This window comes from Ranitomeya imitator, chromosome 6, assembly GCF_032444005.1.
Source record: "Ranitomeya imitator isolate aRanImi1 chromosome 6, aRanImi1.pri, whole genome shotgun sequence".
NCBI lineage: Eukaryota > Metazoa > Chordata > Amphibia > Anura > Dendrobatidae > Ranitomeya > Ranitomeya imitator.
The window spans coordinates 147,230,063-147,243,116 of NC_091287.1; the positions used below are offsets into that span (position 1 = coordinate 147,230,063).

The 13,054-nt window shown below is 42.0% G+C and overlaps 1 protein-coding gene across 5 annotated transcripts in view; it reads right to left on the reverse strand.

Annotated features, from left to right (window-relative positions):
• The window catches only part of HECW1 (HECT, C2 and WW domain containing E3 ubiquitin protein ligase 1), a 377,961-nt gene that overhangs the window by 15,383 nt on the left and 349,524 nt on the right, over positions 1-13,054 (reverse strand). For all 5 annotated transcript variants that reach the window (XM_069730190.1, XM_069730187.1, XM_069730186.1 and 2 more), the window contains 2 exons: positions 11,186-11,299; positions 7,109-7,261 (listed from right to left, as the gene is read on the reverse strand). In XM_069730190.1, the coding sequence (XP_069586291.1) occupies positions 7,109-7,261; positions 11,186-11,299 (267 nt within the window). The remainder of the gene's footprint in view (positions 1-7,108; positions 7,262-11,185; positions 11,300-13,054) is intronic.

Sequence of the window (13,054 nt, forward strand, 5' to 3'; positions counted from 1 at the left end):
TAGGGCTCCCTCTCTCATCCGATTGGCACCCCCACAATGTTATCACGAGGGCCTGATCATTGTCATGGCTACCTGATGCTGTCATGATGACCTTTGGGGTCTGCCAGCTATAAAGGCCAGTGTTACATTGACAGGTATAATGCATTGCAATGCATTGTGCCAGCGATCAGAGTAATAAAAGTCTATTAGAAAGACTAAGTATAAAAGTAAAAAAATTGTACAAAAAAAAATATCTATATATATAATTGTCTAAGGGTTTTTCCGTCTGTCTGTCCTGGAAATTCCACGTCTCTGATTGGTCGAGGCCGCCAGGCCTCAACCAATCAGCGATGGGCACAGCATGGCGATGATGATGTCATAAAGGTTGCCTCGGCCAATCAGCGACGGGCACAGTCTGCCGCGAATTCACCTCGACCAATCAGCGACGGGCACAGTATCGACATAGATGTCATAATGGTTGCCATGGCGACGATGATGTCATAAAGGTTGCCTCGACCAATCAGCGACGGGCACAGTCTGCCGCGAATTCTGGAATCATCATTGTCCATATACTACGGGGACATGCATATTCTAGAATACCCGATGCATTAGAATCGGGCCACAATCTAGTATATATATATATATATATATATATATATATATATATATATATATATATATTATACCAATAAATAGGTATAGTTATGTTAAAGCAAAAATAAACAAGAAAAGTACACATATTTGGTATAGCTGCTTCCGTAACGGTCCACCCTATAAAACTGTAAATGAAGCAAAAACTATGCTTTTTCATCATGCCGAACACAACGTGATCGAAAAGTCGAATAGAAATAAAAATGGTATAGATGAAAACATCATCTTATCCCGCAAAAACAACAAACCACCATACATCTGCAAAGAAATAAAAAAGCTATAGCTCTCAGATTATAGTTACCGTATATACTCGAGTATAAGCCGACCCGAGTATAAGCCGACCCCCCTAATTTTGCCACAAAAAACTGGGAAAACTTATTGACTCGAGTATAAGCCTAGGGTGGAAATGCAGCATTTACCGGTGAATTTCAAAAATAAAAATAGATCATTATTTCCCCATAGCTGTGCCATATAGTGCTCTACACCATTCATATTTCCCCATAGCTGTGCCATATACAGTGCTCTGCACCGTTCACTGTGCCCCATAGCTGTGCCATATACGGTGCTCTGCACCGTTCATTGTGCCCCCTAGCTGTGCCATATACGGTGCTCTGCACCGTTCATTGTGCCCCCTAGCTGTGCCATATACAGTGCTCTGCACCGTTCACTGTGCCCCATAGCTGTGCCATATACGGTGCTCTGCACCGTTCATTGTGCCCCCTAGCTGTGCCATATACGGTGCTCTGCACCGTTCACTGTGCCCCCTGGCTGTGCCTTATACGGTGCTCTGCACCGTTCATTGTGCCCCCTAGCTGTGCCTTATACGGTGCTCTGCACCGTTCATTGTGCCCCCTAGCTGTGCCTTATACGGTGCTCTGCACTGTTCATTGTGCCCCCTAGCTGTGCCATATACGGTGCTCTGCACCGTTCATTGTGCCCCCTAGCTGTGCCTTATACGGTGCTCTGCACCGTTCATTGTGCCCCCTAGCTGTGCCTTATACGGTGCTCTGCACCGTTCATTGTGCCCCCTAGCTGTGCCTTATACGGTGCTCTGCACCGTTCATTGTGCCCCCTAGCTGTGCCTTATACAGTGCTCTGCACCGTTCACTGTGCCCCATAGATGCTCCACATTAATCTGTGCTGCCGCTGCTACTGCTGCAATTAAAAAAAAAAAACACATACTCACCTCCCTTGATTGCAGCTCCCAGCGTCTCGTTCCGGCGCCTCCATCTTCCCGGCGTCTCTGCTCTGACTGATCAGGCAGAGGGCGCCGCGCACACTGTATGCGTCATCGCGCCCTCTGCCTGATCAGTCAGAGAGCGCAGACGCCGGGAAGATGGAGGCGCCGGCCGGGAAGATGGATCGGCGCCCGGCGGCTGGAACGAGGACAGGTGAATATAACATACTCACCTAGTCCTGGCGATCCTCGCGCTGTCCCCTCCTGTCTTCGGCGCTGCAGCTTCTTTCTCTATCAGCGGTCACCGGCACCGCTGATTAGAGAAATGAATAAGCGGCTCCGCCCCTATGGGAGGTGGAGCCGCTTATTCATTTCTGTAATGAGCGGTCCCACGTGACCGCTGAAGAGAGGAAGAAGCTGCAGCGCCGAAGCCCGTGGGACGGCAGGGACAGCGCGAGGATCGCTGGGACTAGGTAAGTATACCCCAGCGCCCTCAGCCCCTCACCTGCCGACCCCACCGCTACCGTGACTCGAGTATAAGCCGAGGGGGGCACTTTCAGCCCTAAAATTTGGGCTGAAAATCTCGGCTTATACTCGAGTATATACGGTATGCAAAAACAATTCTTTTTTCCATAAAGTCCTTTTATTGTGTAAAAGTGGCAAAACATAAAAAACATAAAAACAATTATAAATGTGGTATTGCTGTAACTGTACTGACCCGAAGAATACTGCTGTCTTTATCACTTTTACCATATGGTGAATGGCATAAAAAAGCAATTCCTGAATTGCTGTTATTTGTTCATTCTGCCTCCTAAAAATTGGAATAGAAAGCAATAAAAAAAATGTCATGTGCCCGAAAATGGTGCCAATAAAAATAGCATTTGGTCCCACAAAAAACAAGCCCTCACATGATTCTTTTGGCAGAAATATGGAAAAATTATAGCTTTCAAAATATGGTGATGCAAAAACTTGTTTTTGCAGAAAAGCATCTTTTAGTGTGTGACAGCAGCCAAACATAAAAAACCCAATATAAATCTGGTTCGAAGAATAAAGTCGCCTTATCACTTATATCGCATGAGGAACGGTGTAAAAAAAATAAAATAAAATCCATTCTTCACCTGCTGTTGATTTGTTCATTTTACCTCCCAAAGATCAGAGTAAAGGTACCTTCACACATAACGATATCGTTAACGATATCGTTGCTTTTTGTGACGTAGCAACGATATCGTAAGGAAATCGTTCTGTGTGACAGCGACCAACGATCAGGCCCCTGCTGGGAAATCGTTGGTCGCTGAGGAAAGTCCAGAACTTTATTTCGTCGCTGGACTCCCTGCAGACATCGCTGGATCGGTGTGTGTGACACCGATCCAGCGATGTCTTCACTGGTAACCAGGGTAAACATCGGGTTACTAAGCGCAGGGCCGCGCTTAGTAACCCGATGTTTACCCTGGTTACCAGCGTAAAAGTAAAAAAAACAAACACTACATACTTACCTACCGTTGTCTGTCCCCGGCGCTCTGCTTCTCTGCACTCCTCCTGCACTGGCTGTGAGCGTCGGTCAGCCGGAAAGCAGAGCGGTGACGTCACCGCTCTGCTTTCCGGCCGCTGTGCTGTCAGTGCAGGAGGAGTGCAGAGAAGCAGAGCGCCGGGGACAGACAGCGGTAGGTAAGTATGCAGTGTTTGTTTTTTTTACTTTTACGCTGGTAACCAGGGTAAACATCGGGTTACTAAGCGCGGCCCTGCGCTTAGTAACCCGATGTTTACCCTGGTTACCCGGGGACCTCGGGATCGTTGGTCGCTGGAGAGCTGTCTGTGTGACAGCTCTCCAGCGACCAAACAGCGACGCTGCAGCGATCGACATCGTTGTCGGTATCGCTGCAGCGTCGCTGAGTGTGAAGGTACCATAAGGTTCAGCTCACATTTATCCAGCGCTGTATGCTGAGCGCTTACACTGGGTTTCCGTGTAAATCTCTGAAATATGTGATACAGACGAACCCCCTGCTGGAAGATTGAAGCAGAGGGAGTCACTGTGGATGCTGTTTGTTCAAAGATCCAGTGGTGTTCATCATTTTAGGCGCAGTCGGCCACAGTTTTGTGCACCTCTGAAAAGATACTGAACAGAGGCCAGATGGAGTGCAGAGTAACTCTGCTGCCTCATTATAGTGAATGGATCCATCGGGGGTTTCATCTGAATCACGTCACTCAGAGATTTAGATGGAAAACCCAAAGTATGTGCTCAGCGTAGAGCGACGGATAAATGTGATCCCAAATGTTATGTAAAATGTTCCGAATAAAAGCTTCAACTCAATCCACAAAAAAAGGAAGCCCCCACTCAGGTCTGGGGAAGACCTGACTACTTGACGCCCCAAGAACAAACATGTTCCTCATCATACAACCAGACTGTTTGTGCTCCAGGTCGGCCTTTGGGCAGGTTTTTTCTTGGTTTCTCTCGCTTAGAGCAGGAAGATAAGACTCTGCCTACAGTCCTATCCAGGAGCATGGGCATATCATTAGCTGAAAATTTCTAACCCTGGTTACACAACAACCACAAGACGGATTTCTTCACCCCAGGTATCATTTTAATCAGTATAACAGCAGCAAAATGACAATGTCTGTAGTTTACTAAAATCCAGCTGACAGGTTCGCTTTAAGGGCATAAAAATTTAAAGTTTGAAAATTGGAAAATCTTCCCATTTATTTTCAAATTTTCAATATGTTCTTAAATAAATGCAAATCATATCGACAGCAATTTACAACTAACATTAAGTACAACATGTCACGAAAAAAACAATCTCAGAATCACTGGGATCCGGAGAAGAGTTCCAGAGTTATTACCTCATAAAATGACAATGCTCAGAATTGTAAAAAATGACCTGGTCAGGAAGGTGAAAACAGCCTGGGGGGTGAAGGGGTTAATCTGATAAAGTAAAGTGATTTATGTGACAAATCCATTAGAACTGATGTGCTGTCAAAATTACTTCTCAATATATGCTTCAACAGCAACGCACTGAATAAAGTGAACTACCTGCAAAATGCCATAAAATTGAAATGACATGAATGAATGGCAGCCAATATTTCTGGAAAGTTTTGGAAGGAACATAAAGGGCTAATTATTTGCTTTTGTGAATTAATGACCCAATCTGAATTTCCATATGTTAAAAGTAAGATTTATGACTTTAGGGTCAGTATGCTAAGTATCAAGCAATTCTTCTGACCTCCGCCATAAAAGTACTGTAGACCCCCCCCCCATACCAGGTAATGATAACATATGAGCTTCGGGTCTATTAAATCTCATAAGTTTGTTTGACAAATGATTATAAATGGACACACTGCTCTATTTATGGCCTATAAGAATGTCAGGTGAACACAGAGGTAGTGCAAACAGAAGATCTTTGGTTAGCGGCCCTCTTCGGGAACACTGGCAGGATTGTGTTTGTCCCACAGATGTTCTTTAGTGGGCACGGTAGAAAATTAAAGTAGCTTGTCCCACCAGAGAAAATTAGTAGGAATGTCTTCTAGCAGGAAATAACATACATATGCCGATGCTGTATGGCTACATTTACGGTATATACTGTATATATTTCTGCAATAAAATGTGATATACTAATCTTTTTTCTTCATTGCATTTCAATAATGTACTAAAGGGAAACTCCACCATTAGTGTTCACTACATGTGTATTAGGCCGGAGTCACACTACCGTAGAATACGGCCGAGTGCTGGGCGAGAAAACACTGCATAGCACTCAGCCCAGTGTTAATCTATGGGGCAGCTCACATCACCGTTTATTTTCTTGGGCATATTCGTCATGCATGTAAAATGGCATCATGCCGCGATTGTCACCGAGACTCTGCTGAGACTCGCCAATGCAAGCATATGGGTGCGAGAAAAAAATGCTGTCCGATTTTTACGCACCGATGTCCTTTGAAAAGCCAGCAATTCATCTGCCAAGTACAGTAAAATCACAGCATGACAGGTTAGAACAGAATATAAAGAATATGCTGTATATACACAAAAGTGTCAATTTATGCCAGAAATGTAGGCTCCCAGCTAGAGTAACATTTTTGGTGGAGGACAGGCAAAATGTGCCTAAATCATTAAAAGGCACATGCTTCTTTATGAATTTGGCGCCCTGTACTCCAAAGCTCCTTCAATAGAACTTGCTTACAAAATGTCACATTATTATATTTACATCCTTTAGTAATTTAAGTGAAATTATTGGTATCGATACCGCACTCCGATCTTACTTATGATTTTAGAAGTGAATTGAATAAAGGCCTTTTAGGTTATTATAGTAAAAACAATGATTTCACCAGCTGTTTTCTCAGAAGAGAAATTCTATTACAATGAGATAACTTTATTCAACATTCCAAACATTCTGATCAACTCTAAAAGACCTGCAGGAATCTCTGTAATCTCACAGTTACTGATCAAACACTAGAAGTTAGCAATTATAGAGCTCCTCTAATGCAATATGTCTGCATTCACAGCTCCATGTGGTGGCTGTTGAAGTTGACGTGAATTGATTCTCAGTACCTGGTCATTGGGTAGGAGGCCTGGGAGCTGCCTCTTTACCTGACAAAATCTATGGCTCTTCTTTTGATTAGCCAACCTGGTGCGATATCAATTTTACGCTAACCAAAAGAAGAGCCAAGGTCCAGCAGTCAAAGACCATTGATGAGTTACATGGACGGGGTCCTGCTATCTTCTAGTTGCTTTATATTTCTAGAAAAAGTGTTCAGTTTTTCTCAGCCTTATTACTTAGAGCTCCAAAAAGTCTCTGTGCAATCCCAAGCTAAAAAATACATTATGCTAGTATTTATTTTGGGCTACCTTATGGATGCTCTAAAACTTAATAAGGATGGTACAATGATCCAATAATTACATTTATGTGTTAATTCAAACTGAAAGCAAGTTAGGCTTTGTTTGGTCTATAAAAAACAAAATGGAACCTGTATCAGAACATTTCGGTTACATATGGCAGTATCTTGACACCCCTAATGCACTTTTGACTTACTCTTAGATCATCGACCTAATGTGGCCATTGTTGGTGGCCATCCATGCTTACTTGCCCAGTCCCACAGCCTGGATCCTCTTGTGCAACATAGTGATTATTGCTATTGCACAGACCAGCCAAGAAGAACGTTAGAAGCTAACAAAGTACATTAATATTTTATTCTCGGACAACCCCTATAAAGACCATTATTATAATTTAGGCCAAAGAACAAAAAATTTGTCCCACCAAATTTGAGATTGAGATTTGCTGATATCACAGGAATAATTGGTCTTAAGACAATACTTACCATTCAAGATGGTTTTCCACAAATGCAGACATCGGGCTGATCTGCACAGTATACGTGTCATTTGCTGAATACTCAAATAAGCCATAATATGGATTGAATAGCTCTTGAGAAAGAAGAAAGAAAAACTCTCTTGACGGTCCGCTGTAGTCCAGCCTAGAATAGAAGAGCAAGAATTTTCTTGTCTTCATATAACCCATAACTCACTTTCAATGGTGCATTGCTAATGCTTTATGAAGTAGGAACTTATAGTGGGCTGTGTCACCAGACTTTTACATTATCTTTGACAAGCATCAGATTTCAAAATGACCACATTGGAAGGGTTCGGAATGGCATTGGTGACATTTGTGACTGGTCACGCTTATGGGCATGCACAATACATTTGGACAGTTGTGCCGAATGGTCTATGATTGACACACTCTCCTCTGTCTTGATTTTTATTGGGGAGGGGACTTCTATATGCTATAATGCAGAGGTGTCAAACTGCATTCCTCGAGGGTCGCAAACAGGTCATGTTTTCAGGATTTCCTTGTATTGCACAGGTGATAATTTAATCACCTGCACAGAATGATTCCAGCACTTTGTGCAATACAAGGAAATCCTGAAAACATGACCTGTTTGCGGCCCTCGAGGAATGCAGTTTGACACCTCTGGTATAATGTAAACCCTTCTATCAAAGTCCAGCCAGATAAGAGCGTATAGCAAAAAAGGGCATTCCAATATTATAAAACATTTTTTACAAATGTGAAATAGTTATAGGTCAAATGGTTACAGAGCTGCACAGATAACAGAGCATAAATGTGAAAGTCAGGTACCATGTTGAATTGAAAGCACTAATAATAGCATACATTTACTCCTTGCTCCCATTATGTTAGTTTGCAGATACAATAAATACCAAAACAATGTACGATTTGGTCAACTGTTACATGTAAACCTGTAAAACAATTGTTTAGCAAAACAGCTCTGTGACATAAAGCGGTTGTCTGGTGAAAACAAGTTAAGAACCATCCACAGGATAGGTGATGATTACTCTTCTGACCACTGGAACCCATACAGTTCAGCAGAATGAGGATTTTTTTATTCCCAATAGAATAGCGAAGCAGTTCACATGCTTGACATCTGTACCATTCCTTCAATGTAGGGTTGTTAAGTGCAACGCTCGGCTTTTTCCAACTGCTCACAGAGAATGCAGCGGTCAGGCAACTGGGGCGGATCCGTCCAGTTGGTGAAAACAAGTTACCTTAGTATTTACTAAGGCGGTTTTAGTATCTTTGGGACTGGTGTTGAATAGGTAAAATTTCTGCTGTACATATACTCACTAAATAGATTTATGGAATATCGTTAATAAATTCTATATTTGATAAATTATATATAAGCAGTTTATTCATGGCCCTTCTACAGACACTCATGTACAGTGGGTACGGAAAGTATTCAGACACCCTTTACATTTTTTACTTTTTGTTTCATTGCAGCCATTTGGTAAATTCAAAAAAGTTAATTTTTTCTCATTAATGTACACTCTGCACCCCATCTTGACTGAAAAAAACTGAAATGTAGTATTTTTTGCAAATTTAATTAAAAAGAAAAACTGAAATATCACATGGTCATAAGTATTCAGACCCTTTGCTCGGACACTCATATTAAAGTCACATGCTGTCCATTTCATTGTGATCCTCCTTCAGATGGTTCTACTCCTTCATTGGAGTCCAGCTGTGTTTAATTAAACTGATAGGACTTCATTTGGAAATGAACACTCCTGTTTATAAAAGACCTCACAGCTCACAGTGCAGGTCAGACCAAATGAGAATCATGATGTCAAAGGAACTGGCCAAGGAGCTCAGAGAAAGATTTGTGGCAAGGCACAGATCTGGCCAAGGTTACAACAGAATTTCTCAAGTACTCAAGCACAGATCTGGCCAAGGTTACAAAAGAATTTCTCAAGTACTCAAGGTTCCTAAGAGCACAGTGGCCTCCATAATCCTTAAATGGAAGACATTTGGGACCGCCAGAAGTTTTCCTGGACCTGGCCGTCCAGCCAAACTGAGCAATCGTGGTAGAAGAGCCTTGGTGAGAGAGGTAAAGAAGAACCCCAAGATCACTGTGGCTGAGCTCCAGAGATGCAGTAGGGAGATGGGAGAAAGTTCTACAAAGTCAACTATCACTGCAGCCCTCCACCAGTCGGGCCTTTATGGCAGAGTGGCCTGATGGAAGCCTATCCTCCATGCAAGGCATTTGAAATCCTGCATAGAGTTTGCTAAAAAAAAACACATGAAGGACTCCCAGACTATGAGAAATAAGATTCTCTGGTCTGATTAAACGAAGATAGAACCTTTTAGTGATAATTCTAAGCGGTATGTGTGGAGAAAACGAGACACTACTCATCACCTGCCCAATACAATCCCAACAGTGTAACATGCTATGGGGGTGTTTTTCAGCTGCAGGGACAGGACGACTGGTTGCCATTGAAGGAAACATGAATGTGGCCAAGTACAGAGATATCCTGGATGAAAACCTCTTCCAGAGTGCTCTGGACCTCAGACTTCGCCGAAGGTTCACCTTCCAACAAGACAATTACCGTAAGCACACAGCTAAAATAACAAAGGAGTGGCTTCAGAACAATGCTGTGACCATTCTTGACTGGCCTAGTCAGAGCCCTGATGTAAACTCAATTGAGCATCACTGGAGAGACCTGAAAATGGCTGTCCACCAACGTTCACCATCCAACCTGACGGAACTGGAGAGGATCTGCAAGGAAGAATGGCAGAGGACCCCCAAATCCAGGTGTGAAAAACTTGTTGCATCATTCCCAAGAAGACTCATGGCTGTACTAGCTCAAAGGGTGCTTCTACTCAATACTGAGCAAAGGGTTTGAATACTTATGATCATGTGATATTTCAGTATTTCTTTTTTAATAAATTTGCAAGAAATGCTACAGTTCTATTTTTTTCAGTCAAGATGGGGTAAAGAGTGTACATTAATGAGAAAAAAATGAACTTTTTTGAATTTATCACATGGCTGCAATGAAACAAAGAGTAAAAAATTTAAAGGGGTCTTAATACTTTCCGTACCCACTATATGTGGCTCATCCGTGCAGTAGGCAGTTATTGGCAAGAATATAAATATTAAAATGTGGATTGTCCGAACAGTGCTGTCTGTTGAGATACTGAATGATGACTTACTGTTAATACAGAAAACCCAGTGGTCTAGGACAGCAGTAGGACTGGTAGCCATTATAGAGAAGTTAACACCTCCTGGAACACTTCATGAAATAAGAGGAAACCAAAATATAAACCCTTCCTCAAATATTTATGATTAGGAAAACTAAAAAATCCTGTATAATTTTGTAATATTAGCTCTGGTCCTTTAAGAAAGAGACTGATCTCAATTGAAGTGCGGCTCTTTGCTGTCTCGCTATTTTGACAGTTGTGTAAGACTTCTTACTTTTGAAATGAAAGATACCACTGTAAGGGAGAGACCAGGTTGTGCAGCATAGAAACACAAGGTAGATCTATGTGCTTGATGTATTTAAAGAGTACCTGCCTATGACTTCCATTTCATTACAAAAAAAATAGCAAGACCTAGCCTAAATCTTTATCTAAATACAAGTGTTTTTAAAAAAAACTATTTAAACTATCGGTTTGGAGCCCGTAAAGGACCTGACTCTCCAGCAGGATTTGGTTGCATACCAGCAACTCATAGCCATTAGTGACGAGCGAGTATACTCGTTGCTCGGGTTTTCCACTACCACTGTCACGGAAGTCAGCTAAAGATCTGCATGTGCCTATAACGTACATTAACCCTACTCAAGCCCTTCCTAAATGTGCAGCCATCAGATAGAATCAAGGACCACATTTGAGACCACCATACTTTGTTTTTCTGACCACCATTTGTGTAGATGACATTTCTATTCCCTATGTCCATTCAAGCATAATTGTAACAGTGCAGTTAATAAGGACACAGATTCATCCAAACACCTTTGTATTATAGGAAACATGAAGATTTTTAATAGGAACTGAGAAAAAATAATGTAAAGTCCAACTTTTTTTTTGCTCTGGTTCTTTAAATGTATTCTGCACTTACCCTTCTTCCCCTACAAATGTGATGTATAATTTGTTTCTTTGAAGTTCTTTGCGTGAGTATGCCATTACTTGGTTAAATGTTCCTTCCAAAAGATGATCTCGACGTATAATAAGCCTATATAAAGTGCAAAGAATAGCAATCAATCAGAACTGTAGAGCAAAACAATGATCTGGATATGGATATTTGGAAGAAAAACAATACAAATAACTTACAAAAGGTTATGAATATTATAAGAAAAATAATACTAATAGCCCACAAAGGTAGAGAAAGAAAAGAAATGGAAGCTCTGTTTTCAGACTAGTGGGAACATCCATTTCCAGGAAAAAATGTTAGAGTCCATTCTCAAATGTAAAAAATGTAGTTGTGCAGCTTATTACTCTTGGATAAATGCACCTGCATTACACATAGACTTATTACATCGATGTCCGTCACAGTCCCGAGCAGCAAAAATAGTCAGTTAAATGTTCAGAATCACTTGCATAAAAAGCTCAGTAACTGAAAATATTTTGCCTAATTATCTTGAACTAAGTCCAAGTGCTCATGCAAACGTCCATGGAACTGGGTCCGATCAAAAAATTGCATGCACGAACTGGCCACAGATTTCCTGACCCAAACATGACAGCCACATAGAAATATATGTGTCATGCCCTGGTCAGTCTGTGCATCGGAACGACATCCACGGACGTCTGCATGAGCCCTACAGCTGTGTTCACACATTGCGGCTGTGTTAGTCTTTTTTAGCTGCAAAACAATTTGTTTTTCCTGTCCGTTTCCAAAATCATGGCAAAAAAAATGATGGTCTTATTGTGTTTATTGCGACATAACCAAAAGGCTATTATGGGCTGATTTTGGCACATAAACGAGCGCTGATTGGCTGTTCCTTTAATGGCCACAAGGGGTAACACAAACTATATGGGGACAGAATGATCCATAGCGGTACATGCTCTGTATACTTTGGGCGAATGTGCGGCCTATAACGATGATTTTTCTACCGGTATAAAATGTATAATAAACTGATGAACAATCGTTCTGCTCATCTATCGGGTGATCAGCGACATGTTTACATTGGCCGATAATCGTGAAAGGTTGTTGTTACCAATTATCGTCTTATGTAAATGGACCATAAGATAAGACGTTACAAAAGGATATCTACCTTCAGAGAAAGCTTTAGACTGACCATGAACAAGCAGGACACAAGCTCGGACTGGCCCACAGGTGAGCAGGAGAATCCCCCGGTGGGCCTCTGTGCAGGAGTAGGTCCTCTTACCCTTTATATGTAGTTGGCACAATACATTTTCCGACAAACAAACGACCTAGTATATTATTATGTAGAAGCATAGGCAAATTTGTGAAAGAGGGTAATGTAATATTAACATGTAAATGAACAGTGGGCCCCCAGAGTCAATGTCACTGGTGTTCCTTGGCAGGCCAGTCCGACACTAGCAGGACATGCCAGGTGAAGTGAGCTCATCAGCAACCAGGATTCATTTTGGATGAGGTGAATACTACCTTGTACTACTCTGAATAGGGATTATTACACAAGTAGAGCAAAGTACAGACTGTATTGATATTATATCACTATTAGTGATGAGCGAGTGTACTCGTTACTCGAGTTTTCCGAGCATGCTCAGGTGTTCTCCGAGTATTTTGGGTGTGCTCATAGATTATGTTTGAGCCCCCGCAACTGCATGATTTGCGGCTGCTAAACAGCCTGAATACATGTGGGGATTCACTAACAAACAGGCAATCCCTGCATGTGTTCAGGTCGTCTAGCAGCCGCAAATCGTGCAGCTGTAGGGATTCAAACATAATTTACGAGCACGCTCAAAATACTTGTAGAACACCCGAGCATGCTCGTAAAACTCGAGT